We start from the raw sequence: 22,809 nt of genomic DNA, 5'->3' as shown, positions 1-22,809 counted from the left end.
GTTATTGTTGAAGTTGGAAGTAATAATAACTTTAGGACACTATTTTTTTTTTAGAAGCTAATGGAAAGAATTCAAAATCCTGAGTATTCAACAACGATGGATGTAGCACCAGTCATTTTAGCTGCTCATCGAAACAACTATGAGATTCTTACAATGCTACTGAAACAGGATGTCTCTTTGCCCAAACCCCATGCGGTTGGTTGTGAATGTACATTGTGCTCTGCAAAAAACAAAAAGGACAGCCTTCGGCATTCCAGGTTAAGAAATTAAGATTTTCATTATTAATGTGTGATGCAGTAGAATGTATTATAGCAATGACATTTTTGTGTTCTTTCTGTGTAGCTTTAAAATAAAATGATACTGGGGCTGGATTGATAGCAGGGCAGGTAGGGCATCTATCTTGCACGTGGCTGACTTTAGTCCAATCCCCCACATCCCACATGGTCCCGCAAGCACCTCCAGAAGTGATCCCTGAGCAAGTTACTTCTAGACTTACGAAAGTCACAGTACTGGTTTTTTTTTTCTTATGAGTTCTGCATTTTAATTAATTGTTTTTTTGTGGTGCTTGTATTGAACTCAAGGCCTTTCATATAGAAAAGACTTGGATCATTGAACCATGCCTTAATTCTGTATTCATGTGTTTGTTTGTTTTTTGGGTCACACAGTGTGTGGTGGTGCCAGGGATCAAAACCAAGCCTCTTGTACGAAAGGATGTGCTCTATCCCATTGGTGTGCTCTATTCCCATTTATGAAGAAATAAAATTTAGGGTCATAGCATTAATACAGTGGTAGGAAGCTAGCCGTACAGGCTGCAGACCCACGTTTGATACCTGCATCCCATATGGGCCTCCAAGCCCTGCCATTACTAGGTCCTGAGTGCCACCTAGGGTGGCCCCCAAACTAAAATAATAATAAAAAATTATTTTTACCTAAGTATTTGATCTGATTCACTTCTTTTCATACAATATTGAAATCCTATATTGATAGTTGATTTTCAAATTTTAAAGATGTTGTTAGCTCCAGATGATAAGATATTGAAAAAATAATTTAAAGTGGAATAGGGAAAGATAGTGGGTCATTGAAGTTTAGGAAACATTTACATTAAATGTTAATATTGAATTGAAATAAGAGAATTTGATGCCCATCTCTTTCTGTAGTTCTGGATGTTTCTGAGTTAGTTCTTTCATCATCATGAGAACATTTTACATCTTACTGTATTGCTTTAATGATAAGAACTTCTTTAGCTCTGGTCTGAAAGTAGAGTTTTGTATTATACCATCAAATTTGAATAATAATATAGCTGGAAGAAGTTTTCTTTCTTAGATATCTGTTCAGCATGTTGTCTAGCCTATAGGACTTTATTGAAAGATCTGTGATTTTATTAGGGCTTCCTTATAGGTAACTTCTGGATTTACTCTTGCTGGTTTTAGCATTTTTTTCCCCTTTGAATTTATTCTAATTGGGGCTCTTTGAACTTCATGGATCTGGGATACTAAATTTATCTTCAAATTGGATGAATTTTTACCTCTTAATTTTTTTGTTACTTCTTTTCCCCAGTCTCTCTTTCGAGTCTGCTAGCCCCTATCACTCATGTTATTTCTCTTCAGGCTGACTCATTGATTTTTGATGTTTGATTCATTTTTTCTTGAGGGTTTCATAAATTTTGTATTCTAGCATGCTTATTCATTCCCCTACATTTTTTCATTTTGGTGCTTATTGTGCTTTTAAATTCTCCTACTATGCTCTTCAAATCATCGATTTCTGGTTGAAGTTTTCTCATCCTTTCTCTATCCTTGTTGGAATTTTCCTTTATTGTTTTTTTCAATTCAGTATATATCTTAATCCTTGTTATATTGAGTTCCTCATCCAGGAAATTAGAGAGATCTTCTGTCTTCTATGCTTGGAGTTTTTCCAAGACTTTAGTGATCATAATGGTGCAGATGAATTTCTTTATTGCACAATGTCTAGTACCTTAGCTGCCTCCAGTTCCCCTCTGGTGGAGCTGGACACTCAATTAGTGTTCTTTTGTATTTTTTTTTACAGATAGCTTTAATTAGGAAACCTATTTTTAATTTTAATTTCCATACTGTTTTTCATAATCAATTTACAGTCAATTTACCTTTTCACCAAGGTGAATGAATTCTTGCATTTTATTTTTTTTTCGGGCCACACCCATTTGATGCTCAGGGGTTACTCCTGGCTAAGCGCTCAGAAATTGCCCCTGGCTTGGATGGACCATATGGGATGCCATCGAACCATGGTCCTTCCTTGGCTAGCGCTTGCAAGGCAGACACCTTACCTCTAGGGCCACCTCGCTGGCCCCGAATTCTTGCATTTTTAAGAGTTTTGTTAAAATTAATTCAGGGGAGAACTGCAGTTTTAATAACATGACTTTCAAGCCAAGTACATGGATAATCTGTTTATTATGTTTTCTTAATTTATTTCAAAATATCTTTAAATATTTTTAAATTTTTTTAGTGGTGGTACAGTCAACACCCTTCTGTGCTCAGGGTTTACTCCTGAGCTCTGTGTTCAGGAATAGCTCCTGACAGGTTCAGGGAATCATCTGAGGTGACAGGGATCAACTCCACATCACCTGCATGCAAGGCAAGCACTTTACCTACACTGTATTATTTCTCTGGTTCTATTTTATAGTCTCTAGTAAAAGGTCTTTTACTTCCTTTTTATTTATAATTAGTTTCCAAAGGGGCCAGACTGGTAGCACAGCTGTAGGGCGTTTGCCTTGCACATGGCTGACCTAGGACAGTCGCAGGTTTGATACCCAGCTTCCCATATGGTCCCCCAAACCAGTAGCAATTTCTTCTTTTTTTTTTCTTTATGGTTTTTGGGCCACACACAGTGACGCTCAGGAGTTACTTCTGCTTATGCACTCAGAAATCACCACTGGATTTGGGGACCATATGGGACACCAGGGGATCAAACCACAGTCCGTCCTAGGTTAGTGGATGCAAGGCAAACGCCCTTCTGCCTGTGCCACTGCTTCGGCCCCAGGAGCAATTTCTAAGCGCAGAACCAGGAGTAACCCCTAAGCACTGCTGGCTCTGCCCCCCCAACAAAAAGACAAAATAATTAATTTCCATGTATTTTGTTACTAAATATATAGACATTTTACTTTGTTGCTGTTGTTACAGTAACTGGGGATATTTTTTACAGCTTTGGTGCTCGTGCATACTCTAGTTATGGTGTTTTCTGGGGTTGCTGTGATGCAACACATGTTTATTGGGGGCACCACATTTTAGTTGTGCTCACAAACAGCTGGTTGTGCACCACAGGGACACCAATCTGAGAGAGACATTATCACCAATGACAAGCCCCTCTCGTAGCCCCTCCTGAGCACACTGGGGAAGAGAAGATTGTGATATGTGGAGTGAGCTTGCAAATTTGTATGTATGTATGTATGTATGTATGTATGTATGTATGTATGTATGTATGTATTTTTTGGTTTTTGGGTCACACCCAGCAGCGCTCAGGGGTTACTCCTGGCTCTATGCTCAGAAATCGCTGCTGGCAGGCTCAGGGGACCATATGGGATGGCAGGATTCGAACCATCGACCTTCTGCATGCAGGGCAGGTGACTTACCTCCATGCCATCTCTCAGGCCCCGCAAATTTATTTTTAAAACGAGCTAGTAAAAACGAACATTAATTACTCAAAAGGGATATTTTCTATTAACAGATGATTATGCATAACAATGATGTCTCTTTTAAAATTTGAAAGATCTTTCATAAAGAACATAGCTGAGTCATGTGTTATATTTATATCTGTGATTACCCATATCTTTGTCTATTTTATGATATGTACATTTATCATTTTATAATAATACACTAATTTTAAAAAGTAGTCTTTATACTTTACATTAAAAATTTACTCACTATTTTTATATTTCATTAAAATAATATTGAGTTGGTAATATAACTTTAAAAATTAATTGGACAAAGCAATAGAATTTTAAAATATAAAAAATACTAAACAGTTTTCTATTTAGGAACATTAAAATTATTTTAGTAGTTGTATCAAAATACTTTGTTTTTTTTAATACAAGTTTTCTTCTACATTAAGATCTACAATATCTAGATCTACATTAAGATCTACACTAAGAGGGCCAGAGCAGTGGCACGAGCAGTTGGGCATTTGCCTTGCACAAGCTAACCTAGGACAGCAGGAGTGATTTCTGAATGCATAGCCAGGAGTAACCCCTGAGTGTCACTGGGTGTGGCCCAAAAGGCAAAAAAAAAAAAAAAAGAAAAAGATCTTAATAAGATCTATATTATATCTTGTTTTCTTTAAATTTGGTTTCTATTTAAATTTATGAGAATTGTAGATTAAAATAGTAGCCATAGTGTATATATTTCTTTACATAATGGAATCAAATTTCATCACAGGTTTCGTCTTGATATATATCGCTGTTTGGCCAGTCCAGCTCTAATCATGCTAACAGAAGAGGATCCCATTCTCAGAGCATTTGAACTTAGTGCTGATTTAAAAGAACTAAGCCTTGTGGAGGTTGAATTCAGGTGGGAGTGAATAGAAATTATGAATCATGTATTTTTTAGAGACCAAATAGCAGTCTATACCAATTTTTGTATTTGTTTTCATTTGATGTGACACATTGTTGCTACCTAGTTTGGATTTTCCAATAAGACCTTCATGCCACTTGATCACCTTCTGACACATCTACTTCACTTTAGCCCACCCTAGAATCTCACCTGTGGTCAACATTGCCAGGCAGTGTGCAGAGTAGGTGAAGTCATAGCCTTTAGAACCAAGAATGAACTAGTGAGTGACTGACTGCTCTCCCCTGCTTCAGCTCTTTCCACTTTCTGTAGCCATCCTTGCAGCCTTAGCCTCCAGAACTTTCCTAGCACATGGGATGCTTCTGCATGTCAAAGATGTTCCGCACACTCAGAGTTCGTTTTCACTGTTTGTTAAGATACATGTTAAAAACACAGGGGCCAGAGCCATAGTACAGCAGGTAGGGCACTTGCCTTGCACACGGCCAACCCAATTCAATTGAACTCAATTCAGTCATCCCATATGGTCCCATGAGCATCACCAGGAATGATCCCTGAGTACAAAGCAGGGGGATTAAGCCCTGAGCACCACCAGGTATGTCACACACACACACACACACACACACACACACACACACACACACACACACACACACACAAAAGGGGCAACATTCCAACATTCCTGTGTAAGAAGTGCAAAATGAAGTGATGAAGTCTAATTCTAGTACTTTGTGTACCCAGAGAGTATTGCTATTGCTTGATATTGGAGATGAAAGTTGTAAGGGAAGGCTTACAGACAAAACAGCCACTAAAACTGCTGCTTTAAACATTTAAAAAATCCTTAGTAGACCTGAGAACAAGCTTTCTGACTGTCACATTAGGACTCTTAGTACCGTAAAGTAAACACTGACCTTGGTTCCTTATCAACCTTCAGTGGGGTTCCAGGAAACTGCACCCCCAGACCTCTTCCTGCCATGGCCAGCCCATGCTTGAACCCCACCCTTTGTTTCACTCTCCTGTGGCGATATCACCAGGTCGAAAGTTCAAACTCTGGCACTCTGGAAGGGCCACAGGCTTCTTTTTAGCCTTACAAAGTGTATGGTGTGTTCTTGGTGACTCTTGAGTTCTAGAAACTTGAAACAACAGCACAAACAAATGCTGCTTCTGAGCAGCCATTTTGGAAATGGCCATGTTTTATCTAAATTAAAATTTATTTAACGGGCCGGCGAGGTGGCGCTAGAGGTAAGGTGTCTGCCTTGTAAGCACTAGCCAAGGAAGGACCGTGGTTCAATCTCCCGGCGTCTCGTATGGTCCCCCCAAGCCAGGGGGGAGTGCTTAGCCAGGAGTAACTCCTGAGCATGAAACGGGTGTGGCTCGAAAACCAAAAAAAAAAATTTATTTAAACTTGATCCAATATAAGGTGTACAGTGTAGACATCTCTGGACACATAGTACATCTATGGACACATAGGTGTTTTAGATTATCAAATTATCATAGAATTGATTTATAGATGGGGCAAATTATTTATATCAGATTATTTACTGACATCAGCATCTACTTAGGAACAGAGTTGACTCTCAAAGTGGGAGCAGAACCATTGTGTGAGCAGGAACCTAACTTTCCATTTGAAAACAGCCACAGGTTTGAAATCACTGTATCAATGAATATACTTTTCAATCTTCCAGCAATTTAGAAAAAAATTAGATTATGCTGAGTTCAATTTACCTTTGAATCTAATATTCTGTCAATGTTTACCTGTCATTAATATATCTTTGTTAATATATACTTAATGAATATTCACATCTACTATTAGATGCTGAGAATAAGAAGCAGGTGGTACTTGTTAAAGTACCTCAACAATTTATATTTTCGTCCTTTTATACAGTAAAGACAAAGAGAGGATAAGGAAAATGTTATCTTCTAAAGAAAAGAAGTTTATAAATTTTTAGCTCACGATTTTATTCAAGTCAGTTTTTGGATATTACTAGTACATAGAAAGATATAATAGATGCTATTTTTCCTTTCCTTTCTCCTCTCAAGTAAAAATGATTTTTGAACTCCCAACACCAAAGTCCTTGTATTTTTTCTAGCTTTATATTTTTATTATGTTCAGTCATAATTTTTTTGTCTGTTTTGTCTTTTTGTTTTTGGGTCACACCCGGCAGCACTCAGAGGCTACTCTTGGCTCTAGGCTCAGAAATCGCCCCTGGCAGGCTCGGGGGACCATATGGGACACCGGGATTCGAACCACCATCCTTCTGCATGCAAGGCAAATGCCTTACCTCCATGCTATCTCTCTGGCCCCTACTCAGACATATTTTGGTGTACTTGGTACAGGTTTTGGTCTTTGGGTCACACTGTGCTCAATGGCTACTCTTGAATCGGTGCAGCCCCAGGTGCTCCTGAGGTCATGTGGTGCCAAGAATTGAATCGTGGGCTTGCACATGTCGAACACAGTTCAAACCCTTTGAGCCATCTCCCCAACCCTGTAATTAATTTTTTAAATTATCATGAGATTATACTAATATCTTGTAAACTTGTTTAGCTGTCTCTTTGCAGTTGAATTTAATCCTAAGTTTCTAGAACATAATTCTGAAAGAATTGTTTACTACGTATCAGAAGAAGCATAAACATACTCTTATTAAAAATATCTAATTAAAATGATTTAATGATATTTATTGGAAAGCATTAATATTACTTTATTTAGATAAGTAATATACAATGAAGTTGTATTCCAAACTTTTTTTGGCCACTTCCGGCAGCACTCAGGGTTTATCTTGGCTCTGCACTCAGAAATTGTTCCTGGCAGGCTTGGGGACCATATGGGATGCTGGGAATTGAACCCAGGTCTGTCTTGGTTGGCTGCGTGCAAGGCAAATGCCCTACTGCTGTACTATCTCTCTGGCCTGTATTCTAAACTTAGAATAAAAGAAAATGAGTTTTGTGAAAAAACCAACAAAATATCAGTAAAACTGAAAATAGTACAAATAAGGGAGCATTGTGTTCATCTAATTCTAATTAGCTCATCTTAGACTCTCATTACATCATGGCTTCAGGTTTTATTTAGCACTCTTGGAAATAAAAATGTTACCTAGTAAAAGATTTTCTAATGGAAAGTGCATAGTTAGAAGAGAGAAATGACACGTATAATAATAATTGGTGCTTTTGCAGGAATGATTATGAGGAACTTGCCCGGCAGTGTAAAATGTTTGCTAAAGATTTGCTTGCCCAAGCCCGGAATTCACGAGAACTGGAAGTCATCCTGAACCATACGTCGAGTGATGAGCCTCTTGACAAACGGGGATTACTAGAAGAGAGAATGAATTTGAGTCGTCTGAAACTTGCTATCAAATATAACCAAAAGGAGGTATCTGGTTTTCTGTGATAGATTGAAATTATTTCCTCCACAGAGGCATAGTGGTGCTCTTTTCTCTTTCCCCTATTCCTCTTCCTCCCTCTCTTCCTCCTATTTCTGCTTCTCTTCCTCTGCTTTTCTATTTCTCCTATTCTTTGTCTTCCTCCTCCTCCTTCCTCTTCTCCCATTTTTGGCCACTCCTGATTATTGTGCTCAGGGCTTATACTTCTGGCTCTATGCTTAGAAGTGACTCCTGGCATTGTTCAAGGGACCCTATGTCGTGTTGGGATTGAACCAGGATTATTTACATGTAAGCACCTACCCTCTATGCTACCTTTGTGCTACCCTCTGACCAGTTGCTGCTATTTGTATTAATTGATATTAATGATAGAACATTATGAATATTATAACATGTGAATGTTAATTTAATGTTTTGCTCAATAGTCATTATACAGATATGGTCTTTTGTGGTAAATGCCATGATAATGAAGCTCTTTCCTTGATTTCTATTTGTCAAACATTTGATTTACTGGTCTGATTATCAATAATAGCTTTTTCTACAGTAATAGTAGTAGTGCCTTTCTGATTTTATTTTTAGTTTTTTAATCTCCCCAACACCAGTGCCTTTCTGTTTAAAAATAAAGCATCATACAGTGTTCTCTGGTTTTTCATTGTTACATGAAACCCAGGTGGAGAAGCTCAGGATGGTTCTTCTGTTGGCATTTGTGAGGGAGAAAAACACCTATTTTTTGTTCCCATACAAACACATATTTTTGATTCAGGAACTTCAAAAAGGAACATATACATTTAAAATTTTATTTTTTAGATAATCTTTCAAACATCAGTATTCATATGTAGATAATAATTGAATGGATGTTGACAAATGGTCAACAACCATTGTCAAACGACAAATGGTCGTTTTTAAGGTATTGCTTCTAAGATGATTGTTTCTATTATTGACATTGGTTAATAAGATGTGCTTTTTAAATTTATATTAAATAAAAATGGAGCCTTGGGGCTGGAGAGAATGTACAGTGGATAGGATGTTTGCCCAGGTTCGATCCTTGGCATCCCATATGGTCACCCTAGGAGAAATAGCTGTGTGCAGAGCCAGGACAAACCCCTGATCATTACCAGGTGTGGTCCCTCACAAAAATAAATGAGACTTGATATAGTGGTAGAAGTTATAAATGGGGGGGCCCAGAGAGATAGCACAGCGGTGTTTGCCTTGCAAGCAGTCGATCCAGGACCAAAGGTGGTTGGTTCAAATCCCAGTGTTCCATATGGTCCCCCGTGCTTGCCAGGAGCTATTTCTGAGCAGACAGCCAGGAGTAACCCCTGAGCACCGCCGGGTGTGACCCAAAGACCAAAAAAAAAAAAGTTATAAATGGGGGGCCAAAGCAGTGGTGCAAGTGGTAAGGCGTCTGTCTTGCACAAGTGCTAGCCTAGGACGGACTGCGGTTCAATCCCCAGGTGTCCTATATGGTTCCCCAATCCAGGAGCGATTTCTGAGCACATAGCCAGGAGTAACCCCTGAGTGTCACTGGGTGTGTCCCAAAAAACAAAAAATAAAAAAGAGAGAGAATGAAGTTATAATAGGGTCCTTAGTGCTTGAAGCAGAATTTTTCATTTTATTGGTTGAAATTTAAATCTCAAAATAGATTATGACTCAAAATTTACATAGGAATTGTAAAATGACTAAGACAGTCACTTATTCAGATCTTTGACTTTTTTTTTCCTTCATGGTTCTTGTTAAACATATATTGTTTATAGAGAATAATTATTTTTTTTTTGGTTTTTGGGCCACACCCGGTGACGCTCAGGGGTTACTCCTGGCTATGCGCTCAGAAGTCGCTCCTGGCTTGGGGGACCATATGGGACGCCGGGGGATCGAACCGAGGTCCGTCCAAGGCTAGCACAGGCAAGGCTTACCTTACCTCTAGCGCCACCACCCGGCCCCCTATAGAGAATAATTTAAGTACAAGAATTTTAATCATTTGTAGCTATAAGATTATACATCAACAACATTCCTGTGTGAACTAAATGGAAATAGAATGCTAATGAGGAAAGTAGAAACAAAAATAGAGGAACCCCAATGTGATCATCTTCCTTTAGTTACCATATAAATTTTGACTAGATCATAATTACTTGTGTTTCACAGCTGAAATTCTCATGAAACACTAGTAAATGATAAAGAGATAGCAAGATATAAAACTGATTTAGTTGATTGGAAAAAGAACTTCAAAGAGTGGTAGAAAGAACCACAATACAGTATTATCCTTTTTAGTGTAGAAAAGTAAATTTTTGGAGTGGGTTATACCTGGCAGTACTCAGGGGTTACTCCTGGTTCTGTGCTCAGAAATTACTTCTGGCAGGCCTGGGAGACCATGTCAGATGCCTGGGATCAAACCCAGGTCATCCACGTAGCAAGGCATATGCTCTAACCACTGTGTTATTGCTCTGGCCCTTAGAAAAGTAATTTTTTAATTACTGTATATACATCAGTCTGTATTTATCTATTCGTATATAGTTATTATATGCATCACATAACTAGAGGTTCCATTTTAAAGAACATAAAAGAAAAGTAATATTTTAGTTTGAAGTACATACTTTGTAATTTTAAGGATAATGAATATAAAAATCACTTTAAACTAGATTTTATGTTCTTTTATTTTTTGGGGGGGGCCACACCTGGTGACGCTCAGGGATTACTCCTGGCTATGCGCTCAGACATTGTTTCTAGCTTGGGGGACCATAAGGGCTCCAGGGGATCAAACTGTGGTCCATCCTAGGTTAGCTCTGGCAAGGCAAACACCCTATTGCTTGGCACCACCGCTCCAACCCATGATAATTTGTGTCTGATGTTTTAATTTTGATTGTTTTGCTGCTTTGATATCTTTGTTTCTTGCAACTGAAGTCAAATAGTCTAATTCTTCAGATGTGCTTAACTCTGAAATTTTTTAAACATTATTATAAGATTATAAATTAAATGTTGCAAAAATGGTTTAAGAAGGCTAGTAGTAATGATTAATGTTTGTTTTTCTGTGAACCAGTATAGTGTAAATTAAGTAAATTTAAATTCTTGAGAGTGTTTTACTTTACTCAGATAGCATTTGCTTTGAAAGAACTTTGGATTTAGTCCTCAATACGTTTATGTGGTAACAATAGTAAGTACTATTGTTACTTCCCTTTTACAGGGAAATTTGAGGTTTTGAGAACTTAAAAATTTGTCTCAAGTTCATTTAGAAAGTAGCTAAGTATTGGAATCTGGCTCTAAAGTTCAAGCTCTTAACCTCTTCATCTTCTCATTACATGTAAGGATCTAGATATATTTTATTTTCAACTGCTGTTGGACTTTGAATGTTCATTGAATAATGGCAATATCAGTGTTCATATATTTTGACTGTATTTCTTTTTTTTCTGTGTGTGCTATTCAGTTTGTCTCTCAATCTAACTGCCAGCAGTTCCTCAACACTGTTTGGTTCGGACAGATGTCTGGCTACCGGCGCAAGCCCACCTGTAAGAAGATAATGACTGTTTTGGCCGTTGGCATTTTTTGGCCAGTTTTGTCACTCTGTTATTTAATAGCTCCCAAATCTCAATTTGGCAGAATCATTCATACACCTTTTATGAAATTTATTATTCATGGAGCTTCCTATTTCACATTTCTGCTGTTACTAAACCTATATTCCTTGGTTTATAATGAGGATAAGAAAAACACCATGGGACCAGCCCTGGAAAGAATAGATTATCTTCTTATACTGTGGATTATTGGTAAGTATTAAGCTAGTTCAAAAGGTTCTGCCCTTCTTTACTCATTTATTTCCCCTTGCTTTCTGCCATTTTAAACATTGATATTGATTTTGTTATGCTTACATTGTTCACACTAAATACTGCTGGGTGTGGTTCTCGAACACACACACTCCCAAGTTCTTTGTTCTCTGTCTTTAAACTTGTGTGATTGTTAAAGTAGAGAAAAAAAGCTCACAATTGATATTTTTGCATAAGGGTATGAAGATTTTCTTTTTCTTTTTTCTTTTTTTTTATTTATTTTATTTTTTTTATTTAAACACCTTGATTACATACATGATTGTGTTTGGGTTTCAGTCATAAAAGGAACACCACCCATCACCAGTGCAACATTCCCATCACCCATGTCCCAAATCTCCCTCCTCCCCACCCGACCCCTGCCTGTACTCTAAACAGGCTCTGCATTTCCCTCATACATTCTCTTATGAAGATTTTCTAAGGTATTTTAAATGTAATACTTCAATGCAATTGCATTTTATATTGTATATATATAAAATATTTAAGCACCCTGATTACAAGCATGATTGTAGTTGGGTTCCAGTCATAAATAGAACACCCCCCCTTCACCAATGCAACATTTCCACCATCAATTGCCCCCCCCTCCCGCCCACCCCCCCTCCACCACCCCTGCCTGTATTCAAGACAGGCATTCTGCTTTTCTCACTCATTAACATTAACATTGTCATGCTAGTTGTTAGTGTAGTTCTTTATCTTTTTTTTGGGGGGGGGGGGTGTTTGGTCACACCCTGCGGTACTCAGGGGTTACTCCTGGCTGTCTGCTCAGAAATAGCTCCTGGCAGGCACGGGGGACCATATGGGACACCGGGATTTGAACCAACCACCTTTAGTCCTGGATCGGCTGCTTGCAAGGCAAACGCCACTGTGCTGTCTCTCTGGGCCCAGTGTAGTTATTTTTCTAACTGCACTCGCCACTCTTTGTGATGAGCTTCATATTGTGAATTAGTCCTTCCGGCCCTCAACTCTATTATCACTGGACATTATTATAATAATGTCTTTGATTTTTCTTAAAACCATTGATGAATGAGACTATTCTGTCTATCTCTCTCCCTCTGACTTATTTCACTCAGCATAATAGATTTCATGTACATCCATCAGTTGCATTTTAAAATTTAACTATTTTGTTTCTTTTTATCCTGAGTCTTCAGTTTAAGAACCTGTGAAGTTTTGTACCTACATCTTACTTTCTCTATTACAGATAATTTATTTAAATTTAGATGTATAAGGGTCACTGGAAACTTATTCTATAAATCAATAGCTTTATCTTCCTAAAAATGACAGGGGTTGGACCTGAGATGTGGCTCAGTGAAAGAGAGCACTAGTCTTACATGCATGAGGTTCTGGTTTCAATCCCTAGCACTACAAATGAATAAAAGGAAGAAAGAAAAAGAAATTTAGCGATCAATAAAATCTCTTGTATTATATAAATCTTCCTGGTACTAGTTTTCATAACAATAGCACATCTCCGTGGCTGCACCTTTCTCAGCACAATGACCCTGCTTTCAACATTGTGTGCATAGACTACAACTTTCTTTTCTTATTTAATTATTTTATTTATTTTTCTTTGGTTTTTGGTTATATCTGACAGTGTTCAGGGATTTGCATTTACAGATCACTCCTATAGTGGTGTCAGGGATTAAACCCCTGTTTTCTTTCTTTCTTTTTTTTTTTTTTTTTTTTTGGTTTTTGGGCCACACCCGGTGACGCTCAGGGGTTACTCCTGGCTATGCGCTCAGAAGTCGCTCCTGGCTTGGGGGACCATATGGGATGCCGGGGGATCGAACCGCGGTCCGTCCTAGGCTAGCGCAGGTAAGGCAGGCACCTTACCTTTAGCGCCACCGCCCGGCCCCTAAACCCCTATTTTCTGCATGCAAGACTACTCACTGACCCCAAGTGGTGAACTCTTTAGTAAAATAGAGCTGTCAATGTGAATGAAACCTTTTAAAATTTCTGAAAGTGTTTTGTTTCTCTCAGGACCACCTTTGCTTTGAAACAGATAGATACGTATAAATATTGCCTGTCCTGTAGACCTCTTATGAAATTAGATCTCTTCAGGCTCACAACCTGCCTGGATCTGAAGCTGCACTCACAGAATAGATGGGGCAAGAGTTTACTGTGGGGCTGAGACTCTCAAGGCTGATTGCACACTGTGAACACCTTGACAAACTTAAACCTGCTGAAACAGAATTTTATTGCAGAAATTGCTCTGATGTCATTGTCATGGGGCTTATGGTCTGGCTAGACTTTAGCTGTGTTATTATTAGACATTAGACATTTTTTAAGCTCTCCTGGTGTTTTAGATAAGAAGGAAAGTGTGAGATAGTCTGGTGTAAAGTCCCTTGGCCTAAGAGATATAGCATGTCTCTACCCTTGAAGCATACTGTCATGAGAATGACTACAGGCTTCAGACATGTTAGTTGTCAAACCCCAAGGTCTTCCTTCATTTCTTCAGGAAATGTTATGCTCAGTCATGGTTATCAAAGTCAGCCCTCTGTAGAACACTTTCTTTTTTTTTTTTGTTTTTTTTTTTTTTTTTTTTTTTTGTTTTTGGGCCACACCCGGCGATGCTCAGGGATTACTCCTGGCTGTCTGCTCAGAAATAGCTCCTGGCAGGCACGGGGGACCATATGGGACACCGGGATTTGAACCAACCACCTTTGGTCCTGGATCGGCTGCTTGCAAGGCAAACGCCGCTGTGCCATCTCTCCGGGCCCAGAACAGATACTTTCTTAAGGAGGGCATACAGATGCCCAATAGGTACATGAAAAGTATTTATTGTCATGGATTATTAGGAACTGCAAGTCAAAGTAAGATCCCACCTCTGACAAGTGTGAAGGGCCTGAACAGAGTACAGAAATAACCAGTATTGGCATGGATGTGGTGAAAAGGAATCTTCCCTCTATTGTGTCATCTGGGTTAGTCACCATGGGAAGCAATATGGCTATTTCAACAAACTGAAAACAGAATGACCATATGGATTTAGTTATTCCACTGTTCTTGGGTTGGAAAGATTAATACTGTCAAAATAAACATTTTTCCTAAGTAATAAGCAGAGTTAATGCAGCTCCAATAAAAATAACTGATAATTAGTTAATGCTACTTAATTTATAAAGAATAAATTTTTAAAAACTTCAAATAGCCAAAGCAATCCTAGGAAAAAGATGGGAGGCTATTTTCTTCCCAACTTTATAGCACAGTAGTCAAGACAGTGTGGCAGCAGACTGAGGACAGATCCTCAGACCAGTGGAACAGAATTGCAAACTGAAATAGATCCTCCCTCAAGCCTACATCCTTCTAAACTTTGACAAAGACACTAAGGACATGAATCAGGGCAAGGAAAATCTATATATTTGCTTCAAGTAGAGATACATCTAAATAGCATTTATTTTGTTTGTTTTTGGGCCACACTTGGTGATGCTCAGGAGTTACTCCTGGCTATGTGCTCAGAAATCGCTCCTGGCTTAGGGGACCATATGGGATGCCAGGGATTGAACCCAGGTCAGTCCTGGGTCAGCCTCATGCAAGGTAAATGCCCTACCACTGCACTATCGCTCCAGCTCCTAAATGGGATTTTGAAAGTGTTTTCCTGTCATCTGATTTTAAAAAAGATATTTTACACCTCAAATATGAGCATTCTCTAATTCAGATGTTCCAAACAGAAATGTTCAGTGCTTCATGTGTTTCCCAGGGGAACTCTGCTGGTGAAGTAGAAAATGTTCCAAGCTCTCCAACCCTCTGTAGGCTGCAGTACTCTGTTGTATATAGTATGTTACCTTTAAGGATCCTTTATGCAAGAATTGTCCATGGGCTCTCCCAGAGCTTGTGGCACCCATAAGTAAGATCCCACTGAGGCTTACTCTCTCTTTCCCTCTCTCCCTCTTCTTCCATTCCTTCTTGATGCTGTCTTCCTCATTGCCACGACTGGGCTTGGCACACACAACTGACTGTGGAGCGCATACACGTGTTTATCAGAACTCATACTTGCTGCCTACAAGTGCTCCCATTCTCCTGTTGTGGTGCAATGCAGAAGTCATGCTGTGTTTTCATGGTGTTTAAACACCATGAGATGTGGCCAGAAATAGCTCATGGTTCCAGGGATCCCAGGCATCTACCAGAACTGTACTATTGCTGTTATACAGCTGAGCCTGTGTTTCTCAACTGCACGCTTCCTTTACTTTCCTAGTCAACTGGGATACAGATTCCATGTTGTTTCTAGAGCCTCTGGGTTGAACATAGCTGGATCTCAGGGTTTCTTAGCACCCTGTATTTCCAAGGAAAGTGCTTTAAGAGCCATGAGATTTTGCTCCTACAAATAAGAGTTCTGACATGCAGTTAATCCTTACTCCTCTGGAGGTGATGTCATGATCTTGAGAGGCAAATGGCCAGTGTTACATGCAGTCGACTTGCATTTTATTGGAATTGACTTGCTTATTGAAAATAAAGTTTAAGATCATGCTGAATTAGGAAAAATGAGTGGGGGGATTTGAGGCAAGTCATGATGGTGGCTTGAAGTTGTAATGGTAGTGAGAAGGATTAGATTTTAAATATATTTTGAGAGTACAGCCAACCTGTTATTTTGAATGGATAGTTTAGAATAACTGTGAGTCAAGAGTGGATGAAGGGGGGCCGGGCGGTGGCGCTGGAGGTAAGGTGCCTGCCTTACAAGCGCTAGCCAAGGAACGGACAGCGGTTCGATCCCCCGGCGTCCCATATGGTTCCCCCAAGCCAGGGGCGATTTCTGAGCACATAGCCAGGAGTAACCCCTGAGCGTCAAATGGGTGTGGCCCAAAAACCAAAAAAAAAAAAAAAAAAAAAAAAAAAAAGAGTGGATGAAGGACATTTGGATTTGACAGATCTCAGGATGGAGTTGCCACCACCAAGGTAGAAAAATGCTCAAGTGCAGTTAGTGTTCAGGCAGAAGTCAGGCATTAAGCTTACATATATTTGAATGTTCCATAGATCTGTAGAGTGCCAGGCACCACTCAGGGCATTTAAAGTCACTCAGCTAGGCTGGATGAGATCAACAAAAGAGTGAATGTAGATGAGAAAAGAAGGATGTGGAAGTGAGAGAGAAAGTTCAGCATCTGCTTGTTTTATTTTTAATGCTTACTTAATATAAGTTATTAAAATCCCTCTCTGCCAAAGTTATATGAAACTTAGGACTATTATTTTTTAATTTTGAGAACTTTTTGGGGGTTCTTCTTCCAACTGTGACTATAATTGACCCAAGTGGCTTTTTAAAATACTTATTATTGGGGCCAGAGCGATAGTGCAGGAGTAGGGTGTTTGCTTTGCATGCGGCTGATCCAGGACTGACCTGGGTTTGATACCCAGCATCCCATATGGTCCCCCAAGCCAGGAGTGATTTATGAGCACATAGCCAGGAATAGCCCCTGAGCATCACCGGGTGTGGACCACCTCCCCCCCAAAAAAAAAACCAACTTAATATTTGGGCAGAAGAGATAGCACAGTGGTAGGGTATTTGCCTTGTATGTGGCCCACCCAGAACTGATGGTGGTTCAATTCCTGGCATCCCACTTGGTCCCCCCGAGCCTGCCAGAAGGGATTTCTGAGTGCAGAGTCAAGAGTAAACTCTGAACACCACCGGGTGTGACTCAAAAACCAAACCAAAATCAAAATACTTAATATTAAATTAAATGTGTTTTTAATCTGATTGTTTAATTTTAAAATTGCTTACTGTATTAATTTGATTGTTTAATTTTAAAATTGCTTACTGTATTAATTAGGTGTTACCTGATATTTCTTCTTCATTTCTTTTGTGTGTGTATAACCTAGGGATGATTTGGTCAGATATTAAAAGACTCTGGTATGAAGGGTTGGAAGACTTTCTAGAAGAATCTCGTAACCAACTCAGTTTTGTCATGAATTCACTTTATCTGGCAACTTTCGCCCTCAAAGTGGTGGCTCACAACAAGGTGACTATTGATGTCAGTTGGGGACACAAATTTGACTGGTTTCTGGGAAATAGGGGCAGTGTCAAGGCTCATCTTGGGTCATAGTGCTGTACATTTGTACACCAGAGCCTGGTGCTTAATTTCTGACTGGCCCTGTGCAAGCGCCTTTTCTGGCCATCTGAAGGAAGTTTGGTGGGTCTTTAATGAGTGCCTGGCACCATGAGACCTTCTGTTAGAGCATATCTCATTTTATTCTCACATACTTGAAGACAGAGGGCCTTAACCCCCAATTTTGAAATAAAAGAAAAAAATAATGAAACTCAGAGATGCTAAGTAACTTGTCCCAGACCACACAGTCTAAAACCAAGACTGGATTTAAAAACAGGTCTGGGTAGGCATATTTTTTTTTATATCCAATGCAGACATTTTTTTTTTATATCTGAGCTAAGTTCATTAACCTCATATATACTTAAACTGAGATACAAAATCACTTAAGCTTATTTATTTTAGATATCTTCATGTCTGCCCCAAAGAGTGATATGAATAGAATTCATTGTATAGTGTCTTACACAATCCATATATTTGTAGTTATCCTTATCTTTCACAGCTTAAAAAGTGATTTAACTGTAATTCTTACTCAAGTATCTGTATTTATAAATGCAGAATTTCAGTTGAGCCTTCAAACGACTTACAAATATGGCTTTATCAAGATTTAAACTCTTCCAAGCACAGAAAGAGATTTTATTATCTTTGCTTAAATTAGAATTTTTTTAGGAACTAAAATGTTTTTAACTAGTTTTTATAGACCATAGGAAAAAATAAGCTAGTAGTCTTACATTATTTTATTTTAAAACAAAACAATAACTACTCCTTTCATTAATCAGTATGGGATATGATTATTAAATTTGTTTAACAACCAGAATTAAAAACATTTTAATAGAAAATGATAATCTTATTCTGCGGAAATTATGTTGTCTCTAAAAAGGAAGTTCTCTATAAAGCATCAGTAGTGATCTCCCACAAAAAGACATCACTAAAATTGATTATTCTCCCCCCCCCCCAGTAGTCAAAATATTTGTTTCTGTTTTCCTAAATTGTACAAGCTGTTCATTACCTCTGATTTGTTCTTCTTGCCCTTAGTTTCATGATTTTGCTGATCGGAAGGACTGGGACGCATTTCACCCAACTCTGGTGGCAGAAGGACTTTTTGCCTTTGCAAATGTTCTGAGTTACCTTCGTCTCTTTTTTATGTATACAACAAGTTCTATCTTGGGTCCATTACAGGTAAATTATTAAAATTCCCTAAAGAAAATTGTAAGATTATCATAATATTTTTCTACTTGTCCACTCTGTCAAGATGTTAAAGCTTAACTGTGTTCTTGAAAACAATTATGGTTGAAAGAACAAACATGATGTTCATCCGCTTTGCTGTTGACTTAGTGATAAGACTTGGCTTCTAGGAATTCTGCTGTGGCTCATTGCCTGTCCTCCCTCCAAAAAAAACCACACATAAACACACACATGCATACACATTCCCTGGATAGATGCAGGTGTGTTTAGAACAGCTATCTCTCATCTGATAACTATGGAATGTAAAAATCTTTTTCACCTATGTCAATCTCATTTGAAGTCTGAATGTATAAGGGAAAATCTGTGCAGACAGAAATAATACTTTATGATGGTTTTGAATATATGTCAGCTGTGTTTAAGTTTATGTTGGGTTTAATAAATACTATATTTAATAAGTACAAATGGAATATTTAGAACTAAAATATTCATAGATTTAATGTTGTTTATGTTTATGCTTTATATTAACACTTTTTAGTTGAAGGCTTTGGAGATGGTATGTGATTTGTCCAAAGTGTTGTGATCATTACATTCTAAATCTAAGACAAAATTTTAAGTCTCTTTATATAAAAGAAAGGACTCATAATTGGTTGGATTTATCCCATGGGTTTGAGTCATATATATTTTTATTTTATTTTATTTTATTTTATTTTATTTTTGGCCACACCGGGCAGCTCTCACAGGATACTCCTGGCTTTGTGCTCAGAAATTGGTCCTCCAGCTAGGCTTGGAGAATCATATGGGGTGCTGGGGATTGAATTGGGATAGTTCTGGGTCAGCCATATGCAAGGCAAATGCCCTACCCACTGTACTATCACTCCATACCTCGAATATTGGTTTTAAGAGTGGGACCAACTCTATCTGGCTCCAGACCAGGGGTCTCAAACTCGCGGCCCACGGCCATTTGCGGCCCTCCGTACAACATTTTGTGGCCCGCCTTCAAATATCGCAGTATTTGCGATTATTCGCGTACCAAATAATTGCAATAAAAATCGCATTAGTAAGAAAAAATCGCATTAAACATTCGCATACCCCGAGCAGTTCCGTTCGTGGTATGCAAATGTTTAATGCGATTTTTTGTGATTTTTTTTCTTACTAATGCAATTTTTTTATTGGCGAATATTTGGTAAGTGAAATTCCTTATGCAGCCCTGCCTCACGCTGACTTTGCCTCCTGTGGCCCCCAGGTAAATTGAGTTTGAGACCCCTGCTCTAGATCCTACCCTGCCCTTTGAAGCCCATGGTCCTGCTTTTCTAAAGAAACCAGCTAATCTTCCTGGCAGATATCAGTAATATTATGTGCACTTATGAAAAAAGAGAGGCTTTTGTTAATCATGGTGATAACAGTGGGAAAGTCAACTAAGCATCCCTTGAATTCTTGATGTGTGTGAAATTCTTTTCTAAGATCTTTATTTACACCTCTTATATCACTGAACCTCCATAACCATTTTAAGAAGCAAAGGCAGAGGCAAAGGCAAAGGCAGCCTCTTTCCATCTTTCAGAGGGAGAAAGTGAGGGGTAGAGACTTAAGGAATTTGCACAGCTGGTTAGCAGCAGCCCCAGGATTCCAACTCAAGTAATTTGCTTTAGAGCCTGCAATTTGACCACTTAGTATTTTTCTGTTATCCAGAGAAATATGATCTTCTCGTTATCTTTTATTGTATGATATGTCCATTGGAAGACTTTAATTCTATATTTCTATCTGGATTATCATGCTAGTTAATGAACATTCATTTACTATATTAAAGGTCCTAACAATTAAAAAAAATTCTATAGACATTAGAAATGCTTTTCTGTTTATTCAGGTGTTTTGAACCAGTAAAACAGCTTTAACAATGATGATTGGTTGAGTGGAATTAAAAGGCAAAGACAGCAAGCAACGTTGCTTGCTCGGTTCAAAATCATGCTCTCTGGCGCACTGCTGATTCTCTTTGAGGATTGAATGGGATAGTGGATATTAGAGTTGTGCAGAGTCCCTACCCCAGTGAACCTCTATTCTTTCCTCCATCCCTGTAGAGCTGGCAGTGCTCACTGTGGCAGGCCTCAAACAGAATACCGGGCAACTTTGAAAAGGAATCTCACTGCTTATTTTATTGAATGCGTATCAGGATTAACTCTGTAGCCAGTATAATGCAGATGGAAAGTTGTTGTCATTGCTGACAGTAACATGATGTTTGATGCTCTGCATTTTAAAGAGTACTGGGATGATTACTGTTCCCCCTTCCTTTCCCTTTGGTGGTGGTTTTCTTTTAGGTAACTTCTAGTGTTAGAGCTCCTTGAGTCCCCAAACTGGTGAGGATTAGCTGGTGAGGATGGACTCCCCATTCTTGAGTTCTCATCCCTGAAGGTAAGATTGAAGTCTGGCCCATGGTTTTGGAGCTCATAAGGGTTAAGGGATAAGCCCCTCCTTTTATAGCTTAGGAGACCGACAAGGCTCACAACATTCCCAAAGAAAGGCCAGACTGAATGTCTGTGGGCAGGGGCATCTTCATATAATTCACCAAGTCCAGCTGTTTGAATTGGACCATGGGAATCAAATACATCTTCCTTCTAGGGGCTTTTTTTTTTTTTTTGAGGAGGAGGAGGAATAATATTTTAAACCATTTTTGCTAACTTTTGGCTTACAAAACTGTAAAGTTTTAGGAGTAAAAAAAAATCATTTCAGGAGTGACACTTCACACCTCTATTTGTGTCTAAGCCTCATCACTCTCACAGCGTCCTATCTACTTTCAGAATGACACTCCACTTTTTTTATTCTCTGGGAGCCACACGGTTTTCACCGATTCCAGGTTCCCCCATCTCTTTTGTTTCAATATTCATGATTCAGACCTGCTTCCTGCTTTATTTCACATAGAATAATAACTCCATTTTGTCCCCACAGGCACTATTTTATCCTTTTTAGTAGCAAATAGTATTTCCTTGATGTATTTCCCATGTTGTTGGGCATTTAGGTTGATACTGTTTTGACTGTTGCAAATAATGCTGCTGTGAATAAAAGTGTACAAATAGACCATCAAACAAGTGTTGTCATAGGCTTTGGTCCAGATTCAAAGAACTTTGTGTTGGTGGGATTAGATTCCCTGTTTGGTCACAGAATTTGAGAAATCTTAGAGATGCTAATGTTTCAGCCAGTTGGGAAATAAAGGAGAGTCCATGGGTATACCAGGTGTTGGTGTACCTTTTATGGTCTGGTCATTTAATATTGTTTGCCTGCTGGTTTTCATAAGCATGTGCTGTATTTCAGATTTCAATGGGACAGATGCTACAGGATTTTGGAAAATTCCTTGGGATGTTCCTTCTTGTTTTGTTTTCTTTCACAATTGGATTGACACAGCTGTATGATAAAGGTTACACTTCAAAAGAGCAGAAGGACTGTGTTGGCATCTTCTGTGAACAGCAGAGCAATGATACTTTCCACTCGTGAGTATCTTTGTAAATGTCTGGTAAATCTGTATCCATCGGTTCAGGTGTCATGGATGAATCCATAGAATTCATGAATACAATGCATGAATTCTACAGAAACGGAACTCTACATTGGGAGAATTTCTTTGTTTAATGCCCACCACTCACTTATTTCTTTTTGTGTATGTGACTCATTTACATAGTTATTGTTATATGGAAAATGATGGATAAATAGCAAGACCGAGTTACTGCATTGTCTCTCTGCTGCCATCTGTCCTTGACAGATAAATGAATAAATGCTTGCTGCTCAGCACTCTGGACAGGATGTTTCTTTATTGGCCCTGTACATGCAAGATATTTGTATCTCTTCCCCTCATATATTAAATGTCAGTAACAATTCTTAGTCTTTGTCAAACTCTTAAATGGCCAGT

At 38.6% G+C, this 22,809-nt stretch overlaps 1 protein-coding gene across 2 annotated transcripts in view; it reads left to right on the top strand.

Annotated features, from left to right (window-relative positions):
- The window catches only part of TRPC1 (transient receptor potential cation channel subfamily C member 1), a 48,853-nt gene that overhangs the window by 21,341 nt on the left and 4,703 nt on the right, over positions 1 to 22,809 (top strand). For both annotated transcript variants that reach the window (XM_049785896.1, XM_049785895.1), the window contains 7 exons: positions 55 to 257; positions 4,404 to 4,535; positions 7,704 to 7,899; positions 11,325 to 11,661; positions 17,512 to 17,651; positions 18,771 to 18,914; positions 22,221 to 22,396. In XM_049785896.1, the coding sequence (XP_049641853.1) occupies positions 55 to 257; positions 4,404 to 4,535; positions 7,704 to 7,899; positions 11,325 to 11,661; positions 17,512 to 17,651; positions 18,771 to 18,914; positions 22,221 to 22,396 (1,328 nt within the window). The remainder of the gene's footprint in view (positions 1 to 54; positions 258 to 4,403; positions 4,536 to 7,703; positions 7,900 to 11,324; positions 11,662 to 17,511; positions 17,652 to 18,770; positions 18,915 to 22,220; positions 22,397 to 22,809) is intronic.

Source organism: Suncus etruscus, chromosome 13 (assembly GCF_024139225.1).
Source record: "Suncus etruscus isolate mSunEtr1 chromosome 13, mSunEtr1.pri.cur, whole genome shotgun sequence".
Taxonomy (NCBI): Eukaryota; Metazoa; Chordata; class Mammalia; order Eulipotyphla; family Soricidae; genus Suncus; species Suncus etruscus.
This window is presented reverse-complemented; position numbering and strand designations above follow the sequence as displayed.